At 42.7% G+C, this 18055-nt stretch overlaps 1 protein-coding gene across 3 annotated transcripts in view; it reads right to left on the minus strand.

Annotated features, from left to right (window-relative positions):
• Positions 1-18055, minus strand: part of COLEC11 (collectin subfamily member 11) — a 41666-nt gene that overhangs the window by 15833 nt on the left and 7778 nt on the right. For all 3 annotated transcript variants that reach the window (XM_027787839.2, XM_005238145.3, XM_055810897.1), the window contains exons 2-3: positions 7792-7947; positions 1982-2053 (exon numbers count right to left, since the gene is read on the minus strand). In XM_027787839.2, the coding sequence (XP_027643640.1) occupies positions 1982-2053; positions 7792-7921 (202 nt within the window). In that variant the 5' untranslated portion in view covers positions 7922-7947. The remainder of the gene's footprint in view (positions 1-1981; positions 2054-7791; positions 7948-18055) is intronic.

Consider the following 18055-nt stretch of genomic DNA (forward strand, 5'->3'; position numbering starts at 1 on the left):
CTTCCAATATCTACAAGTGGTTTGTAGAGAAGATGCAGCCTCCTCAGAGACCCACAGTGACAGGACAAGACACAATGATCACAAGCTACAAGAAAAAATTCAGTTGGCCCTAACAAAAAGGTCTTTCACATTGACACTAGTGAACAGACCAATCAAAAAGGATGTGTATGCTCCATCCTTGGAGATTTTCAAAAGTCTACTGGACCAGACCGTGAGCAACCTGATCTAATTTTAAGTCTGCCCTTTTTAAGAAGGAGATTGGACTACATGAGCTCTTTATGACCTCTTAACCTAAATTATTCTGTGGTACTTTAACTTCTCTTCATGCTGCATTACCTTGCAAAAGTTGAAATTTTAGTTCCAATATTTTTTATATGAGTTGTCCTTGAAGGGTACAACTCCGTAAGGGAAATACACTGGCTGAATACACACACCCCTCACGGGAGTTATAAATTTTTCAACGCATTGTAGGGGGAAGAGCTCTGGCTATGGATTTTGGTCCCAGGGAAAACTGCAGGTATCAGACTCCCATAATTGCCCGAAAGAACTATAGAACAGATCGTGCATCATCATAAGGAAGTGTAAATTACCACTGTGATTGCTTTGAAAGGAAGCTTGTAAATTCAGTTCAGTAAAAACTAACTAAATCCATCATTCCGATGACAGGAATGTCAAATATTTAATTTCAATATTGAAATAAAAGGTTTTGGCTACTCCTAATGTGAATTTTTCAGAATGTGCATCTCCTGGAAAACTTATGAAGGTCAAATTTCCTCCTTTCTTCAGGATAAAAACAAATGTGAAAAGACAGAATTTCCTGCAAGACAGAAATGCCGTGTTTTTCTCTAACTGTATAGCTGAATACTATTGAACACCATTCCACTCAAGCTCCAAATATTTTTTAACTACAATGCAAACAGCATTATCATCATATTTCCATAAATAATACTGAACTGCGATCCAAAAGAAGTGGAATCACTCATGGCCACCTCTGCCTATTATGGCCTACTGCCTGCCCTCAGCGGTTTTAATTAAGGTATTGTGAATGTTCACATTTACAAAAAAAGCAAATAAGAAAATTGAGCCTCATGTTTTTTTCCCTCTGCTCTAATAGGAGATATTCATTTGCAGAAGGCAAACTATGAAGAAGACATTATGATGCCTTTCTTCACAGAGACCTTTCTAAAAAATCAAGAAGGTTTTTTTTCCAAAATGAATCTTTTTGATCAGAAAACAATAGTTAGTCTACAAGTAAGTGCATATGGTTGTACTGGTTTTGGCTAGGATAGAGTTAATTTTCTTCGTAGTAGCTGGTAGGGTACTATATTTTGGATTTGTGACCAAAACAGTGTTGATAACACAGGGACATTTTCTTTACTGCTGAGCTGCGCTTACGCAGCACCAAGGCTATGCTTTCTGCTTCTCACGCCACCCCACCAGCCAGTGGGCTGGGGGTGCACAAGAAGCTGGGATGGGACACAGCCGGGACAGCTGAACCCAACTGACCAAAGGGATATTCCATACCAGATGATATCGTGCTCAGGAATAAAAGCTGGGGGAAGGAGGAGGAAACAGAGATGTTCAGAGCGATGGCGTTTGTCTTCCCAAGTAACCATTACATGGGATGGAGCCCTGTTTTCCTGGAGATGGCTGAACGCTGCCTGCAATGGGAATCAATGAATGAATTCCTTCTTTTGCTTTGCTTGCATGCAGTTTTTGCTTTACCTATTAAACCGTCTTTGTCACAACCCACAAGTTTTCTCACTTTTACCGTTTCAGTTCTCTCCCCCATCCCACCACAGTGGTGTGAGCGAGCGGCAGGGTGGGGCTGGGCTAAAACACAACAATAGTACATGAAAATGTCCAAGGATGATTTAGTCACCCAGAAAAGGGAGAGAGGATCCCGATCTTCATTGCCTCACAAGAAAAGGCAGTATTTGGTCAGCAATGACTTTCAAAATATCTTCTTTAACAAAGATACCTTTTTCTCCTGGAGGCCCAACTCTGCCTGGACGACCTGGAGCACCTTTCTCCCCCTTTTCTCCAGCCTCTCCTGTTGATACAAAAGGAAAGAAAAAGAAGAATCATATTAAACCAGGACCATTTTCTGTTGGTGGCAGTGACAAGAGTGTCATTCTCCCCAGTGAAAATAAAAACCTACTATAACAAGAGCGGGGGGAAATAAAAGCAAATGCAACCTGACTTAACAGCTTTACTTGATGCATGGAGAACAGAATTTTCCGCAATTGGCATAGACACCGACAAAACTAAGGTCAATACGTTACTGAAATCTCATACAATGGGTCTAGTTTTGTGGATGTTACTCACATTATCCACCTTCAAAAAGCCCAATGGTACTTCTGGGTCTGCATTCACCAAACACTTCCACAATATCTGCTAAGGAGATGCTTCAGTCTCAAGTGAAAATGGCTTAACTATAACCTCAATTTTTTTTTTTTAACTTTTTTTAAAGAAAAAGTGCTTATGCCATTTATGGAGGCCCATAGAAAGTCATTGTTACACCCATCATTTAGAGAATCATTTTTAGGCATGAAAAAGTATCTCCTAATCCATATTCTCAGTTATATACTCTGCCTTTCTCTGTGACATGAGCCACTGTACATTTTACTTACATGCACATGGTTCGTGGCATATTATTATATTCAGCATATTTAAACATCAGTTTCTGTAAATGTTTGCTTCCCTGATGCCTTTCATTGGAAATTTGGGGATGCTGAGCTTCTCCCCCTACCACTGTACTACTATTGTAGTTTGCCATTGATGTAAAATTAAAATCTCTTAAACAAACAGACATTTAATGATTTACATAGCCACCTTTACAAAAAAAAGATTTATATGAAGGAGAAGAAAGTTTTACGGCTTCCACAGAAAAGAAAACGCCAGGATCTAAAAGTCAGAGCTAGCACAGCACACCTGATGCACTAGCACTGTACTTCTACAGAGGACAGTAAGCATTAGCTACTCTCCAGGAAGCTGAATGGAGCCCCACAGCAGGAAAGGCAGTGGTTATCATGCACCCCTCAAGCTCTGCTCTCCGGCATAGCTGGGCGCTGAGGTTCAGAGAGGTACCATAGAGGTGACATGTGAAAACAAGCCACAACATGGCATGCTTCAAATATGCAGCCTCCAGCTCTCTCTCCTTATGGCAGACATAGGTGGCTGCGAGTTGAACTTGGCCCTCCATCTGTTATATATTCCTTCTTCAGGCTGCCAGCAGGCTCCAGACCATCTTCCCTGCCTTCAGACATGCAAAAATAGGCCATTCTCTGACCTTAATGAGGACAAACTTCACATAATCCCCAGTGAATTATATTGTTAGTACGAAACAGGCTATTATTTGGCACATTTGGGAACGTCACTTTTTCTATTATCAGGTAACCAATAGACTTTGTACGATTGCCTTTCCCCCCCTCAGGGCTGCTTATGAGTTCTTTGCTTCCCAAAGATAAATCCTGACAATGACTTTCCCCTGCTCTCTGGAGGCTGAGAGCAGGCTATTACAGCCTATTGCTTTACATGTTCTTCAGAGTGAAAGCTGTGCGTTAGGGATCAATAAAATAGATCACTCTTGCTTCAGGCCATTACACTTGCCTGCATTTATTCCTATAATAAGATGACACTGCATTCCTTAGCGTGGGTGTTTAAGAAACTTTTCCTGGGAGGAGATTACCCCATTACAGGCCCACCTACAGACCACTCTGCATGTTTTGTTATCAGCCGTTTTAAGCAGCGAGACTTTGGCCAAGAGGGAGCAATCAGTGGTCCAGTTCAGCTTGGCCATGTTTAAGTCTCTATTCTTGCTGTATGTACCCTGAGCACCGTGCAAGCTGAGGAAACAAAGCCTGTGCAGGTGTCACGGGCAACAAAAGGTTTATGTCAAGGAATTTCAATCAATCTCATTTATCACCAATTAAGACTAACTTTTAACTTTTGATTCCTGAATTAGATAAAAAAAACCAACACAAATGAACTTAGAGAAAGACACCTCCGTGCCCTTCTTCTGGTCTCCAGCCCCTGTGCCGCTCATCACACTCGGTCACTTTGGAGCAGGAGGCTGGGATCGGTGCACCGTGGTCACTACCCAGCTGCTCCGGTGTCACCTCCTCCCACCAGCCACAGTCCCTTTGCATTCATACCTCCTGCTCAGTCTTCTCCTCTCCATCCCTTCCTGGATGGCTCTTTGCTCCAGCCTTACTGCATGAAGGAACACCTTCTTCCTCAGCACAGCACAGCTCTTGGCATGCAGTTGAGACAGAGCAAGATGTCCCCAGCAGTGCTGCACAGTGCTGTGATGACCCACACCCCCAAAAGAAATTTAGTCCGGTACCAAACTGAGCCACAGCAGAGTCGCAGGTATCGGGCACAACCCTGATAGTACTACAAGCTGCTTCTTTCATCATCTTTGAGAGATATCTTTCATAATTCAGATGATGTATCTTACTATTGCTGTTGATTTGTCTCCTTTTGTGAATTCTTTGGGACAGGATTATGGTTGTATCCTGCCTACCTTGAGCTATACCATCTACTGTAATGAAAATAGCATGCCAAATATTAACTGCATGAGCTATTAAGCATTCTTTGACTGGTGATAACTTTCTTCCATTACTCATATTCCCTGTGTAAGTAGACACATCAAGTGTGGGCGTAAAAAAACTGGGTTTATTTTATTTATGTAACAACAACGGTTTTACATGTTGTATGCCGTTGAGACTATCAAGACAATTCCTGCTTTAGATTCTAGAATGGAGACAAAACAAAGTGGTAAACCAAGATTTTAAGCTTTGAAGGCTTGTTCAGTGTTATTTTTTTCTCCACTATGTAACTTCAGTCTCATGTGCCTATCAAAAGGAGTCAGACTTTAGGAAGAATATGAGTGAGCAATGCAGCAAGGCTTCATCTTCCACACCTTCACACACAACACATTTTCCCATTATTAATAATCGGCTTTCTAAAACACAGATCAGTCTGCTGTTTGGATTCTCAGAGCCATGGTATTTTTCCCTTCTATATTTCATCTTACCCTTTTATATTGTTGAGGTTATTAAAAAAAAAAAAAAAAAAATCAGTCCCTAAGACCTAAGCTGCTGACCTTAAACTCATTTGTGCCTTCTTCTATTCTTGGTGTCTTTACCGGCTTCCTTCATCTTCCATTTCTACCTCCATTCTCATCTCATCCCCCTTCCGATTCTTCCTTTTATTCTGTGGGGTCCTAATTGGCTTTGTGCCATTTTTTTTTTTTTTTTTTTAGTTTCCAGTCTCTCCACTCAGTCTCATTCTTTGTCCTTTTCTTTTCTCTTTTCCCTTTATCTCTTCCTGTTCTTCTAAAATTTCTCCATTACACTCCCCCACTTTTGGGTACCTTTGCCTGGTGTCTTTCTCCTTCACCACCCCATGTGGGTTCCACTTTCTGCACCACCTGTTAGGCTTAACCCTCTTCTCCTGTTTTTTCCCTTTCACACATACCATGGTGTCCCTCATTGCTTCCTTGAACCTATTTTTTCCAAATCCTGACAGGCTTGTGTCCAGCAGTGGTGTGGGGCTCTGTTCCTCCATCATTGGAGATGTTGCCAGCAGCCCAGCAGAGGAAGAGATGGGGCAGACCTAAAAGCCGCAGCGAGCAAATCCCACTGCGTGGGAGCCGAAATTTGGGCAGGCGGCCACATATATGCTCAGTTTAAATGAAGCCTTGGCCACTGAAATGGGTTGGAGTTACGCCAATGAGGGACAGCAGTATCTCATTACCAATTCTCGCAGCCAGTCCCCCTGACAGCGTAGCTGGAGCACTGATAGCTTTTTAGGGATTTCACATTCACTAGGGCTGTATCAGGCCATTTTGTGCTTCACTGAATTTTTACATCAATCTTTCTCACTTTTGCAAGGCTTATATCTCATGAAGCGGAATAAAATCATTAATACATGACAGTTTTCAGGCCCCTCTGTTGTTTCCTGGCTCAGGATTGCCTTCTGACAAAAGGCCAGGGTCCTGCACTGTTTATAGGTTTTAAAAAACTGTTGTATGTAACAACAGTAATGGTCCTCATATAAAAATGGTAATCACAGATGTTAATTTTGTCTGATTACACGAATAAGGAAACTCGGGCAAAGAAGATACACAGCTTGTCAAAGCCTGTCAACTTCTTTAAAATGAAAAATCATTTCAAAGCTAAAATCCCCAGTGCTGTGGAGTCTGACCCTTTGACTGATCTTCTGTGTAACTTTAGACAACATATATTTAACTTGATTGTGCTCTCTGTGAATCACATCAACAGCACTACCTTATGCCTATTTCACAGCAAATATATTAAACAAATGAAACAACTTTACTCAAAGCTTAGTCAAACCTCAGAAGACCTGGATATAATGTTGTTCATTCTAACTGGAACATCTGCAAAAGGTGTAAATATTATTAAGACTTCCAAGGTCACTTATTGAAGTGGAAAAAAATAACAACACACACACAGATGGATAGATAGATATAGGTTCAGTTCAGGCATCCAAAACTGCATATATAATAACAAAACAGAAGACATTTTTTGGTCCTGAAGCCAACGGGCCAAGCGCAATCCACAGCCCTACAGCCCAATTCTCTCGCTTCCAGCAGAGGGCAACCACATCCAAACTGGGCAGCGTCTGCAGAAAGCAGCTCACACCACAGCCAAACCCGTGGCCAGGCTGCGCTCGCAATTTAACCGTATGAACAACTGCAAGACAGAACCGAGCCTTGCCCTCGCCAACCAAATAACCGGCACAGACAGCACCTGCAGTCCATACTACGGTCCTCAGGCAACCGGGTAAAGCCCAGGTTTCCACTAGATAACATTAGTGGCATCAATATTATTAGGTGAGTTTCTTGATACTACAATGCACAACTAACAGGAAAACTGGAAAGTTAGTTGAACAGCTCTTAAACAGTGCTTTATTTTTATTATTAATAATAACAACAACAATAATAATAATGATAAACCTGTGGCTTTCATGTTGGGGTTTTTTTTTTGTCCTTAGATAAAAAGTATTTCCCCATGCTCACAGGTGTTACACTCTGGTAGAAATACCATTGCCTTCATAATGGGAATTACTGTTATTGACTAAACAGGGCTGGGATTTCACACCCTAAAGGATGCTACTGCTTTAAAATGCTAATTCTTCCCACCTGTTGATTTCCTATCTAAGGTACATTTTTTTTGCTACTAAAAGATCAATAATTTATTATGCTATCTTTTTTGGTCAAGAGTTTGGAGGAATATTTTGCAAAAATGTTACTCTTGTCCACAGAAACTATAGAAATACCAAAAAACTAACTAATTTTTTATTTCTTCCAAAAGGCACTTGAACATTTAAAGATCAAGGGAAGACAAACATAAGACTAGAAAACTCAAAATACTTCCCATTACATTGCAAAATGGCAATGCAAACCTCTCCGGGCATAAACTAGGGCCTGATTATACAGTCTTTGGATATGTGCACCGCTCTCCAGTATAAACACAGAGAAAGCAAACAGGCAGTGTATCAGAGTAACAAGCACTACTGACCAGGAGCAAGCCTGGTAAACTTTAGCATGTATTCTCTGAATTGTGTTTCTCTTAACAGACTTAAGTTCATCTTATGGACCTTAAAACTCCATTTTTAAGACAGCTACAAACGGGACAAGGACAAACAAGAGGACAACCAAAAGGCACCTTCTTTGTCTCTGTTAGAAACTGTCGGTGGTGTAAACAAGCCTGTTAGAAAGAAAGATTAGTATTTGAATAATGGAGTAGGCTTCCACATTACCTTTTAGGCCTGGAACAAGAATTTGAACAGAGCAGGACTCCTCTGCAATATGTTGAGGATATCCAGACCTTAGCAGTGACAGGAAGGCAAGGCTAATTAGAGTCACCAAGAAAAACAGATCTCTCTTCATAATGAGCACTTACAGGTCACTGACTCCTAAACAAAAAAGAAATGAATAAACAGTTATAAGAATTCCAGAGACTTTCATCAGTTTCTGAACATAAGCAGCATCCTACTACAAAAACAATATATTTTTCCGTGCCATAACCCAGCACAAGTTGGACATGTGCAGGTCCTCCAAGCAGGTTTTGTGTTCCACAGACATACATGAAACATGCAGCAGTGCATTTAGCAGTTTATTTTGGTGTAAGACTGGGTGAGATAAAGCTCAGGAGAAATTTAGTTGAGAAGTATGAGGTTAAGAAATGTTAATAATAGGCAATTCTGTGTTCGGTGATTTCTCACTGGAGGCAGGGATCTCGAAAGGTCAAAGGAGAAAATACAGCACACAGGCTTGCACTGAGAGATGTCAGCACTAAGCTGCCACTTAGAAAGAGTGCATACTGCTCTAAAGAGGCAATTCAGTAGACTATGAGACCATCCTAAAGGCCTGAAATTTCACTTCCCATCTACCTGAGCAGTGAAATTGTGTCCAGCAAATTGTCTGATACAATAACCCTCACGTAAGACGTTGTAGGTGGAAGGCAGATAATATTTCACTCTATCATTCAATGAAGCTACATCAGAGTCTTCAATAAATTCTGAAAAGATTCACCTCTGAAATATACCCTTGTCTAAGCCTACAAGTGGAATGGCTTGCCTGATATTAGGCTGTGAAGAGATCTCAGAAAACGACAGTACAGAAATGGAGTTTGCGTGAAAGGACCATCAAAAGCCGATATTTAGGGGGTGTGCAGAAATACTCTTTGACAAAAGCATTATTTATGTACTTCTGATCTGTTCTCCCAGTCCCTCTTTCACCAAGGCTCTGTACTACACAAACAAGCTGAAAAGTCGTATTAGGGTTTCAAGAGAAATTACCTGTATATCATCCTTTATACCCACAATAGAGACATGTGCCTGTTACATCTAGAGCAAGAAGATTGGACTACATTACTCTCCACTCCCTGATTCCCTTCAAAAATAAGACAAATAGGATTAGGCACAGGTGTGGGGCCAGTACCTGGGTCTGTGCGTCTCAACATGCTCAAGGTCTAGGAGGGTGGATCTGTTATTTTGGGGGTGGCCTGAAGGCATAGCCGCCCTTCAGCAGGGACAGGATAATAAAGAGCTTCAAGGTAAGAATGAGCTGGTGAAGCGGAATCAAAAACTTCAGGGATGGAGCAAGAGGAAGGCAGACTGCCCTCCACGAGCAGAAAAATTCAGTTTGCCTATACTATTAAAAAGCCTCAATCTAATTTTAAATTCCACCATCAATTCTGGTATGTTTAATAGATGTCTTAGCAGATAGACTCAGTAGATGACTTTGGAGTTGCAGGAACAAATTATCCCTCTGAACTGATGTCCAGTTTGCACTTCCATCATCTTCTAGAAGTTAAAATGAGTAGACTGCAATGCGGGGCGGGGGGCGGGGAGGTGGCGGGTATCAGATGGGAGCAGATTTTGTCTCCCTCCTCATGTGGGAAGGGCACTGCACAAGTTACAGGGGAGGTTGCTCTGCCTCATGCTGCCCTTGCTGTACCACCTGAGGCTGTGTCCCCACTGCAGGGCATATTGCTCCTCAGTATACCTCCCAGTTCTCACCGATCATCCAGATCTGGGGCACAGACTGGTGTATGCTGTGAGCCCCTTTTGACGCAAATCTCTTCCTCAGCTTTCCTTCCAAAGGAGAGCAAGGTGCAGCACAAGGACCATGCCTGAAAAAGGTGGGCTGTGTGCTTCGACCTGGGAAGAACTTGTGGGTCAGGGGATCTTGATACATAGTCTAATGGGCTAAGCAGGGCAAGAAAACCTAGGGAAAATGTCTGGTGCTAGGAAATCCTACCAAGGAACAGGGGAGGAACAGGGACTATCTGGAGATTTTCACAGCCACAGCATGCCATGCTCCGGTAACAGGACAGGAGTGAACTACTTCATAGACAAGCTTTGCCCACCAGAAAGGAGACCCACGAGCGTGTTGACCAGAAAAAGGAAGTTTCCACTAAGGTATAATATAACAATTTTATTTTCAAGGCCTCTGTTTTAATTTCCTATTACCTTTTAGTCTAGCAGATGACAATATAGAAAATTGTACTAGAGATGCATTTTGTACCCTCGCCAACACTCCTGTCAGACTAAGTACAAGTGTCATTTACAAAGTCTCCTCTCATAGCTTAGCGTGCAGGTTCTGGAAGGACAGCACTCACTCATATATAAAGATGCTTACAGTATTTTTTTTCCCCCCTTTCAAGAGTGCTCAGTTCCCAAAATTTTGCTTATGTTACCACAACTAAGATGATTGCAGCTCATATACACGTCTGATTCAGCTTTAAAATACCTAGCTCAGGTATTTCTAGGAGCACAGAAACCTACAGAATTATAAACCTTAGCTGATCAAATATTTAGGCCACATTATGTTTTGCACAATTGCAGCAACATCACTCGAGGCTTCTCAAGAGCGCAGACAAAACTGTATTTTGCCACCCAAGGATGAGGAAGCAGAGCTGGAGAAGAAGGCACATCATAAAGGTAGACATGGAGAACAGGGTAGTTGGGGGCAGGAGTTGAGAAACAATAATGGAAATTTGGATGTAAAGCTTCTACAGCCATGCAGAAGCAGCAACCATCCCAGATCCCCAGGGCTCTGCCAGACAAAATCATCAGGAAAACATCTGCTGTGCTGCTGTCCTCTGCTGTCTTGGGCTACTGCTTCCTTTGCTTCTAATAGAGCCTGCCTGAACTGCTAGAAACCAGGACAGACCACTGGCCACTTTACAGCTGTTTTCTAAGGTTATACAAACTATTTGACCACAGTCTTGATATAGGTTTGAAATATCAGATCTCTGTGATGGCACTCTTCTCCCACGCATCCTCACATGCATGCCAAACAAATTACATCACATACATTAAGCTTGAATCGGGCCACACCTCCCCCGAAGGAGATTCCTAACCCCAGGGTACAAGGCACTGAGTCTTGGTGTAATTCATGGCCTAGAAGAGCTCACAGTATCCACAGTGAATGGTTCTGCCTCTTTTTGCCCAGTCCATAATCCACAACAGTCACCAAGCGAAAGAGGGAGCAGCAAAAACTAGCAAGAGGAAAGGTTGAGGAGAAGGGTGTTTCTCCAGATCTTCCCTTCAAAGGCTGCTAGGGCCAGTCTCAGCACTTGAATAGTTAAGTGCTGGTAGACTGGAAAGTGGTGGGCTCCGTAACCAGAACAGGCTTTGCGATGCCAAGCTAGGGACCAGTGCTCCCCACGTGGGAAAGCAGTGAGTTGTGGTTGCCTCAGCCAGCCAGGAGGACATGGCAGAGACTCGTGCCTGGAAGTATCTTCTACAGACCTGAACACAGGTGTTTAACTCTGCAGCAGCCACCTTTGAGAGACAGGTAGTGGGATCATCCTGGAGGACAGTCACATGGATGCTCTGTGGGCTAAGCAGAGGATGTGGGTCCTGCCTGCCCCTGCAGCTCCCATCCCACAGCCCAGCAGAGCACTCCCGCCTTTTCACTGTAGTGGGGGAACTTTAGGATCCAGAAAAGATCAGACAAGGCAGCTTTCAAGCCAAGTGATTTCAGACACACAGCTGAAAGCCTGGAAATTAGGCAGTTTCAGCATGAGCACCCAGGAGGCTGGTGATAACAAGTCTCAAGAGATGACTTGTAGGGGGGAGCAAAATGGCCTGAGATGGAAGAAAACTGAAATTAGGAGGGTGCTCCATTCTCTGCATTAGTGAATAAAAAGGCAGCATCACCACCTCCTCCGGCTGCACTTTATGAAGTTTTAGATGCATCCAGACTACAACTGAAAGATCAAAGCCTGCAGGTATGTTAAATATTAATCTTCCTTTGCAAAATCCTTACACAGCTCGGAGATGAGACAGGCAACGAGCAGCAGAGAACTGTCAAGGCTGCTTGGTGGCTCTGCTCAGCAGCCAGATATGAAGGATTTTCTGGGGAAAACAAAACCTCCAATGAAGCTTCATCACATTCCCCACTGCCTGCAGCTGCTGCAGGGCTTACAAGCCTTAGAGACAGAGGATACAGCTCAGCCTACATCATGATGGCTCAACCCGCAGAGAAAATGGACTCATTCTAGAAAACAGAGCTTCTTAGCGTCAGTCAGGTCACAGCATCCAGACCCATATGACTACTGGGGAAATTACCTTGATCTGAGAAGAGCCACCAACAGGAAATCTCCAAAGAGGTTGTAGACTGAATAATTTATAGAGTCTGCAGCTGCAGTAAAGGGACACATTAGTAGTAGAAATCAAACCAAAAGCACTTTGGATATCACACTCTCCAGCTTCTCCTGCTTTAAAAGGAAACCTCTTCTACAGCTGAAATTGCCTTATATGATTGAAATAAGAGTTTGATCTCCAGGTATGTGCTACAGCAGTAACTTTCATTTTTAAATCCTGGAAAATTCCTTGCCTTTCTGACCTACCTTCAAGTCCTTTCAGACCCAGATTCATAAAAGCATTTAGAAAACTAAGTCCCACTGAAACTGGTCCTCAGAAAAAGGTACCAGCCTGTTTTTTCAAACACTATCGTAGTCCTGGTACTCAAGTATCTTCAGCATTGATAAAACCAATGCCAGAGAGAAACAGAGAAACATTCAGCACTTGTAAAAGCATAAATATTTTCTCACTGTCTATGCAGGGGTCAGGAGTCAAATTTGCAACACTTACAATGATGGCCATTAAATCAGCATAAGCGGAAAGCTTGGGGAAAAAATGAGAAGGAGAAGGCAGCATTTACATGGCCTTTCCTTTAAAATCAAAATGCCTTTATTCCTATTAGGAATTGGAACATAGCAATGCAACCAACACAATCTCAAAACAACTTTTGAGACCTGTCAGCTTTAGGGAATCTGCCTCAGTTGCCAAGAGAGAAGATGTTTATTAAGCCAAGCTTCAAGTGACAAGTTCTTGAGAAGTCATCAGAGAATCCCGGAGGCATTGCTCAAAACCACTGCAGGACCAGCCAGGCCAGCTGGCACCCAGCACTCCTTGAGCTCCCCCACAGCTGTGAATGGAAAGCTTGGAGACCACTTCAGCCAGCAGACACCTCATGCACGAAGACTCTGTATCTGCCAGCAGCTGCTCTACAAGGGCCGGTGCCTTATTGCACACCGTTATTTTGGACCTAGAAGCAACAACACAGATGATCTGCCTAGCTGAATCCAAATGGCTGGGAAATGCAGAAGGATAATGATGCTCGCTGGCATTAGTGCTGAGCCAGCCAACAGCTATCGAATGGCTGTAATCCTCTGTATCATCCTACAGGACTCCTCTTTGAGCTGTTTTCATTTCACTATTGCTGAGTTGTTTTCACTGTTATTATGATTTTTTTTTTTACTATGATTTTTAAAACTATACTTCATTCTTGGAGATCTGGGTGGAATTATCTATGTCCTGAATTGAGTACGTTCCTGATGCAGACAGGCACACAAATCTGCAGAGCCACAGCCACATTTGGCAGACGAATTTCCCAAGCAGGTTTGAGTCAGCACTACTGACACATCAACAGCTTTCAGCAGTTTTCACTCCCCTGACGTTTCTAGTCCTCGTCATCCACATCCCGACAGCTCCCAGAACTATCTGGCAGCCTGTGTATCCTCAAATGCCCCAGCAGTCCCTAAACTGCATCCCAACAGCTGCAACACACACAAAATCATGCTAGTGAGATGCCAGGCTGTCAGGCCGTGACACAAACCTCACACTATTACTATTCACACTATTACTTTGAAAAAATAAAAGAAAAAAAACCAATCAGAAATTAGGTCCCAGGGCTACAAAGGTAACACCAGGGCCTCGCACAGATCAGGGATACATCTCTGGGGGAAGCAGGGAGAGGCAGAAGGGACAAGCCTCCAGCTCTGTGCCTGCAAGTTGCTCTTCACCCCTTGGCCTGAGGGCTGCATATCATTCCCTGGAGAGGATGTCTTTCACACTGGAGATGAAACCTGTGTCACTGACCTCTTCTTTCTCCATTACAGCCTTGCAGATCTTCCTAACCTACAGATGTTTTATGTAGCTATGCTTTTACTTTATCTAAGTGTTTTCTCATTTGTCCTCCCAGCTCCCTCATGCATTACCTTGTATAAGTAAGAATTCACCATTTAGCCAGAATATAAAAATCAGAATCAATGATAGAGGTGCTTAAACAACGGGAGATCATTTCCATAACATTGCAATGCTCTGAAGTTAAATTCTACGTGTTGATTTAAAGGTTAAAGCAATGGGCTTGAAAGATTAAAAAAAAAAAAATCCCTAAATGTTAATACTGTAGAATTGCAAAAATGAGGACTGTAACTGCCGCAGCTACAAAGTCTCTGTAAAGTCTACAGAGCATGGAGTCGCATAAAACAGAGACATAAGACATTCCAGGTCCTGATAATGCTGAAGAACAGTGAAAATTGCTGCAGAGGACAAAAGGGTGAGTCTAAGCTGATGGGAAGCTAACATTACCTAAAAATCTAACTGATAGGAAGTCATCGGTTACTCCCCAAAGTACACTTAATTCTTGCTCAATAGAGCTATTTCCTCAGTCAATGTTTGTGAGGTATAAGGAACTATTAGTTCTGACTGTACAACGTAGGTGCCCTTGTCATATGTAGGAATAGTAGCCTCACTTTCCATCAAGAAGAATGTTTTTAAAAATTGAAACAAATTTCTTCCTGATGTAGTTCTACTGAAGTCAATGAGTTTATGTCAGAATTAACTTACTGTCACCTGTGCTGAAAATATAAAATCAGGGCTTCAGCAAGGGTGAGATGAAAACAGTGCTAGAAGAGGGCAAGTATGTTTTCAAAACCTATAACTACAGGGAGATGGGACCAAAGTGCCAAATCTCTCACAATAACTCTGTACAGTTTTTTAGATGATAAAGAATAACACCTAAGTAGTATTTTACCTTTGTGCAAAGTGTTGGTCAGAGTTAACTAGACATGCTAAACAAAATTTCTCCTGCAGTTTTAATCAAAGTCCCTACTGGGTTACAAGATCTCTGCTGTAGCCTCGTTTGCAGCTGTAATTTACAGAAATAGTTTGTGTTTTTGGGTGCCATCCCTGATATATGTTAGATCAGATTTTCAGTATTCTTAATCAACCCATTTGGGTTTCAAACATAGGTGTCAGTTCTTCTAAAACGTGTCTAAACTGTCTCTGGCTAGCTCCACTCCTATAAAGCATCCACATGAGAACTAGAACACCAGGAATTCACCAAGAATCAATGAATGATGTGGAGAATGCTCCAGAGTACATTTCTTTACATGAATAAATACATATTATTCACATATGCATTTATCATCCTGTTTCTGAAGCTTTAAGGCATCACTTTTCAGCCTTCCACATACACACAAGCTCAGGACTGCCTGCAGAAGTTGGGGTATTTGTGCAATATCTAAGTGCTTAATGCCCATTCAACCAACTTATGCTTTCCAACATATTCTTCCCTCCAGGTACATAGGAGTTTTCCAGGTGGGCCTGAGAGCTGTCTTCTGGAGGGCTCTGGACAGACTCAAAAGGCAAACTTAATCTGGGGAGGGTGGGCCCTGTCCCTCACCAACATTCTTGGAGGTGCAGGGAAGTGGCAGAAAAGTCTATCTAGGCCACATCCAACCACCCCAGACACGTCAGTAGTGCCACATGACTTTTGCTCAACAGAAATGCCACTCAAGTATTGATCGGAAAGATGAGAAGTGCCAGCTATGGAACATCCTTAAAAGAATTCAAACCCACCACTCCAGCTCCCCATGACAGCAATTGCTCCCACTGGATGGATGCAGTAGACTAAGTTAGACTACACTTAGACATGCCACATTAAAGAATGGAAGGCAAACAGGGAAGAAGCCAGCTCAAGCCTAGCAGTGGGACACTAGACTAAAAAGGGGGGAAATGAGTGTTCTCCCTTCCCTGCTTTCTGTTATGACGTCCCACAATTGACTGATGTATAAACACATGGACAGGTCAGGAATGCCCAGACAGAAGACAAAATTTAAGCAAAGCAGTTTGTGAGGCTCGAGGAAGAGTAAAGACAAGAGAAGAACATAGGATGTGATTGACTAGTGGGAAAAACACAAGGCAAAAGTGAAAAACCATATAGGCCTGACCAGGGCAGAAAGGCCGAGAAAGGACAGAGGGAGAGACGGCACCATCCCAGAGTGCAAGTGGATGGGAGAAAGGTTTGCTTTTGGTTGCCCCAGCATCCTACTCCTCCCTGAGGAGGAGAACACACAGAACAGAGCAGCAAGAGCTTTTGCCCCCATTTCTCACACATTAGATATGCAACAGCTACATTCAAAGAAGGTTCCGAGAATAAAGGGAAGCCGCTTGATTGCTGCCCCGTCCTTCTTAATGCTGCAAGCGTGACACCTCAAAAAGCAAACCACAAGGCAGGGCATAGCTGGCATCAGGAGATGCCTATTTATCAGGACAACTTTACTTAGAACCAGATCTTGAGCTAGCAGAAGTTATAAGCAGACCTTTGGGTGGGATTTAACCATCCTGGCTGAGGTGCACAGCCTCAGAAAACTGCCCTGAGCTCCCTGTATAATGAAGTCAGAGAAAGGCACCTTGGTGTGGGGATTCTTATCATCCTAAAACAGGACAGATAATTAACTGGAGGTATCTGTTCATTGCCCAGTATGACTAGCTCGGTCTTTTAAGTATGTAAAGTTAGGTAAGGGGAGCCCTACCACCCCTAATTAGCTAAGCCAGTCTATGGGAGGGCTAATAGCAGCCTGGCTCCCCCACAGCAGTTCCCGTTCTCTGTACTCATTACCCTCCCTTTCCCTGTACTATCACCAACCACCAGCTGATCACATCACGAGCTAGCACAGGCTACTACACCAGCAGAAAGCTATTCTTCTTTTTGTGATGTTATTTTTCACTTGATTTAGTTCCTTGGTTCCTGGCGAGGGTAAAATGGCCATCATTCCTGTGAAAAATGTTGTCAGCCAGGGAAAGAAATGCCCTTGGCAGCAGCTGAGATGGCCTTCAGTGTGTTACAAAACTGTGCCCTTGCATGCCAGTGGCATACAGAAAACAAAGATGCGTAAGTGAAAAGATGCGTAAGTGAAAGAATTAAAGGGTCTAAATTCACCAGGGGAAAAAAATACAAAAAAAAAAAACCCACACAAAAACAAGCACGTAATTAGAGTAGGAACATTTCAAAAGGAGAAAAGATATGGCAAAATACCAGGCTGCAATGGTAAATAATATCCAGCAAAAGACAGAGAGCATAGATATAACTACATGAGGTGTTTTGCAATAACATGCAAGCCACCAAGGGTCATGGAAATGATCCAAGAGTGTTATCCTCAAATGACAAGGACATACTTCTCATAACGATATCCTCAATATAACAAAACACCATGGTACATAAGCATGCATGATCAACATCGTGCATTTGAACTGGGGCAGTATCAATGCAATTTCAACAAAGGGTTATTTTACTCTCAGGCTGGGGATCTGCAGAGACAAAGTAACACTCTAATAACAGTAACACGTGATCCTACGCTGAAACTTCCCTACCAGGTCCCAGGAGCCTCGGAAAAGGAGAGAAGATAAGTTATATTGGTGACACAAAGACCAACAATACATTCAGTAAAACGGCTAAGCCTCAATGTAAGAGAAAAAATTTAAAGAGTATCAGAGCAAAAATCAAGCCTCACAGGAAATACAGCCACATATCTTCACTGGACAAGTAAAGGGTGAACTTGATAGCAATAGTACTACTCAATGTCCTTTCACTCTTAGAGACCTGAAACACCTTTCCAAGTGCAGGAAGGGGAATCTACCAAAGCAGCTCCCCAGGTTAAGAGAAAATATATGGTAAAGTACATAGAAATTGCTGTAGAAGCTAAACACAGCGGGGGAAAAACCAGGGGTTTGTGCATCTGATATGACTTAGTAAAAGCACACGTAAAGATACACGATTCCTGGAGATAACTAGACATTAAAAAACTTCTCAGAAGTCAAAGTGTTCTTACCTTAGTATGCCACAGCAGACTCACTAATCAGTCTGTATCATTGGCAATAGTCACGATCCTACTTCTGAGGTATGCCGAATGGCAGCCAGCTGAAAGAATATCTTTCAGTG

This window comes from Falco peregrinus, chromosome 7 (assembly GCF_023634155.1).
Source record: "Falco peregrinus isolate bFalPer1 chromosome 7, bFalPer1.pri, whole genome shotgun sequence".
Classification (NCBI taxonomy): Eukaryota; Metazoa; Chordata; class Aves; order Falconiformes; family Falconidae; genus Falco; species Falco peregrinus.